General features: G+C 33.5%; 1 protein-coding gene across 1 annotated transcript; it reads left to right on the forward strand.

Moving 5' to 3' along the window:
- Positions 1 to 2121: 2121 nt before the first annotated feature.
- Positions 2122 to 2700, forward strand: LOC141660697 (RING-H2 finger protein ATL73-like). Its single transcript, XM_074467685.1, has one exon. The coding sequence runs from the start codon at positions 2122 to 2124 to the stop codon at positions 2698 to 2700; it is 579 nt and encodes a 192-aa protein (XP_074323786.1).
- The last annotated feature ends 226 nt before the right edge of the window (positions 2701 to 2926 follow it).

Consider the following 2926-nt stretch of genomic DNA (forward strand, 5'->3'; position numbering starts at 1 on the left):
ATTAAATATTTATTGATCTCGTTACTCCGCTCACTTTTATAACTTTTCTCAGGTAAATACACTTTTCGTTAATCTCATTGTCAAGTCGCGTATTGGACCGAGGGAGTACCTACCTGCCGCATGCCATGAGCACGATGTAAATAAGTATACGAATTTTGGGCTGAGTTTAAAGGACCTTGGCTGGCCCCACCGAATTTTGGGTTGAGTTTAAATGATACTTTTCGAAAAAATTTAAAGAATAGAAGTTATAGAGAATAAAAAGATCTTCTCGAAATAAAAAGGTTCAAAATTGAATTTTTTTTATAATTGTTTTTAATAAATTCAATAAGTATATATTTTATTTAATTTTGGCTTCGTAAATTTTTTGATAATTTTGAATGTTATTGTTTTGAAAAGATTTTTTCGTTCTCTATAATTTTCGTTCTTTAAATTTTTTCGAAAAGTATTATTTAGAGGGTCAAAAAACTTAAATAATGATCTAATTATAATTAAATATTTTAATTTCCTAAAATGCCCCTGAAAATTTTAACAAATTTAACGAAAATGGTGCAATTTGTCGCGCCGAAATAGTAAGGGGATGCAAAGTGCAGTTATCTAAAGTATAGGTAAAAAGATGCATTTTGGCCAAATCACGGGAATGCATTTTGCAAATAACTCAATATTTAATAAGGAAAAACAGACTAATCAAACTGAATATAGATAGAGTAAATGATATCTCCAGCCTAAGTTGTTACACAAGTCATTTTTATGTACAACTTGGAGTCCTCTATTTCTTCTTTCTTAAAGAAGATAAAACTTTTCAACTAGAAACATTTATAAATTTATTGTTGTTTCAACTAATTTATTTTACCGGAGAAATGAATGGAATCATCAATTTGTGGAAACAAAAGAGGAGTGGACAACAGTTCAAGGCTAAACTAAAACTCACACTCAAAGAATAAGCTCAGCTACTTGTGTCTGATCTTTATTCTGCTACAAATCACAATTATGGTCCTGTTGGTTTCAAACTATTTCCACAGACAAAAACTTAGTATTAAACTGTGATAAACAAATCCAAACAGGTTCAAAACTTGTTACATAAGAAATCAGTTGTACAAGCTAAGTACAATGCATATGCATGTAGAAAAGCAATGGATAGATCTCATAGATTGATTGAAATACAATGGATTTGATGAGGGGGGGTAGATATGGTTGATGTTGTTTTGATTCTTGGAGAATTGACATGAGCTAAAAATCCTCATTCCATACCAGCAAAAAGGTTGATAGCAATTGCCTTTATAGGTATAAATAAAGTTTGGTACTTGCCACTTGGCCCCAAAAGTTATCAACTCTAAAGATTTTGTGCACCAGCACCTATCAATTTAGTGGTTTTTTTCTAAATTTGCATAATTGCATTGCTCTTTAAATATCAGAAGCTAATCCTCACCAACTAAATTAATTATAGCTACAAATTTCACCATCACTCAAGCAAAACCTTCTATATACATAAAAAGGGAAAATGACGTGTAACTTAATTTTTTACCCATATACAGCTGGAGATAACTTTTGATAAGTGTGTATTAGAAAAGCATTGATTTTGGATTAGGTACTTGGATTTTGTTATGTTAATATAATCAAGGGTTTTATCATGGTTGTTAAGCCAGAGCTGTCATAGTTTATAAATCTTACTTGCACCTTTTATTGATCTTTAAGAATCTGATGGCATTATAGGATCTATATAAATATCTTGTAGCAGGGGCACAACTGCAGAACCATAATACAACTCAATTTACCTCTATATACGTCTTTATCTGTCTCTCAACAAATTTGCAGCACACAGTTTTCTTGTTTTTATATACTTTTGTTAGGTTTTGGATCGATAAGTTTGGTAGTGTCACAAAGAAAACCATTTCTTGACTTAAAAGCTCGAATATTGCAGTCCCGGAAAAATTCCCTCATCCTTTGAACAAGTTACCGTTTCTTCTTCTTATCCAAAGCCCATAACAAAGATGCTCTTGGTAGTCATTTTCTAGTTGGAATCTTCGCAACACAATATTAGCTTCATCCCAAAACACAAGGGGAACCAAAAACATCAAACGCTTTCTCTTCTGTTTGTGAAAATTCTTTCAAGTATCTAAAAAAATGGTTCATTTACGCCGCCTTCTTGTTGGTGCTGAGCAAAGCATGCCACCAGCCAGTGACAATTATGTTGTACAAAAGCATAACCTCGATCAGACGAAATTCGACACCAACATGGTGATAATATTAGCTGCTTTACTATGTGCACTATTATGTGCACTAGGACTAAACTCAATTATTCGTTTCGTACTACGTTGTACTCATAGGTTTGGCACTGAGACACGACAACAAGCTGCGGCTCGGTTAGCTACTACAGGAGTAAAAAAGCGAACTCTTAGAAAGATTCCGATAGCTATTTATGGATCAGAAGTGAAGTTATCAGCCACCGAATGTCCTATTTGTCTAGCGGAATTTGTAAAAGGAGAGAAAGTTCGTGTTCTGCCAAAATGCAATCATGGTTTTCATGTCAAGTGCATAGACACTTGGCTGGAGTCACATTCGTCATGCCCAAATTGTCGTCATTCGTTGCTTGAACGTTCAACGTCGCGTGTTGCTGATGAAAGTTCTGTGGCCCAGCCATCGGACAGTAACAGTTCCGGCCATCAGCAACCTAGTATCCTCACTGTAGTGACACAAGTTTAAGGATTTAGCATTATATATTTAATTAGGCACTTGACTGTAGAAATTTAAAGCCTAAATGAAATTTTATTGTGGCTGCTCCAGATGACATAGTAGTGAAGAAAAAGATCATAGTATCTTGATTAATGATATCACGTTGAGATTATTATACTCCATTCTTTTTTCTTCATTTCATTTCATTTTTTAAATTTCTAGTGTTTGAAATGTTTTAAAGATAACAATCCTGAAT

The sequence above is a fragment of the Apium graveolens genome, chromosome 5, assembly GCF_009905375.1.
Source record: "Apium graveolens cultivar Ventura chromosome 5, ASM990537v1, whole genome shotgun sequence".
Taxonomy (NCBI): Eukaryota; Viridiplantae; Streptophyta; class Magnoliopsida; order Apiales; family Apiaceae; genus Apium; species Apium graveolens.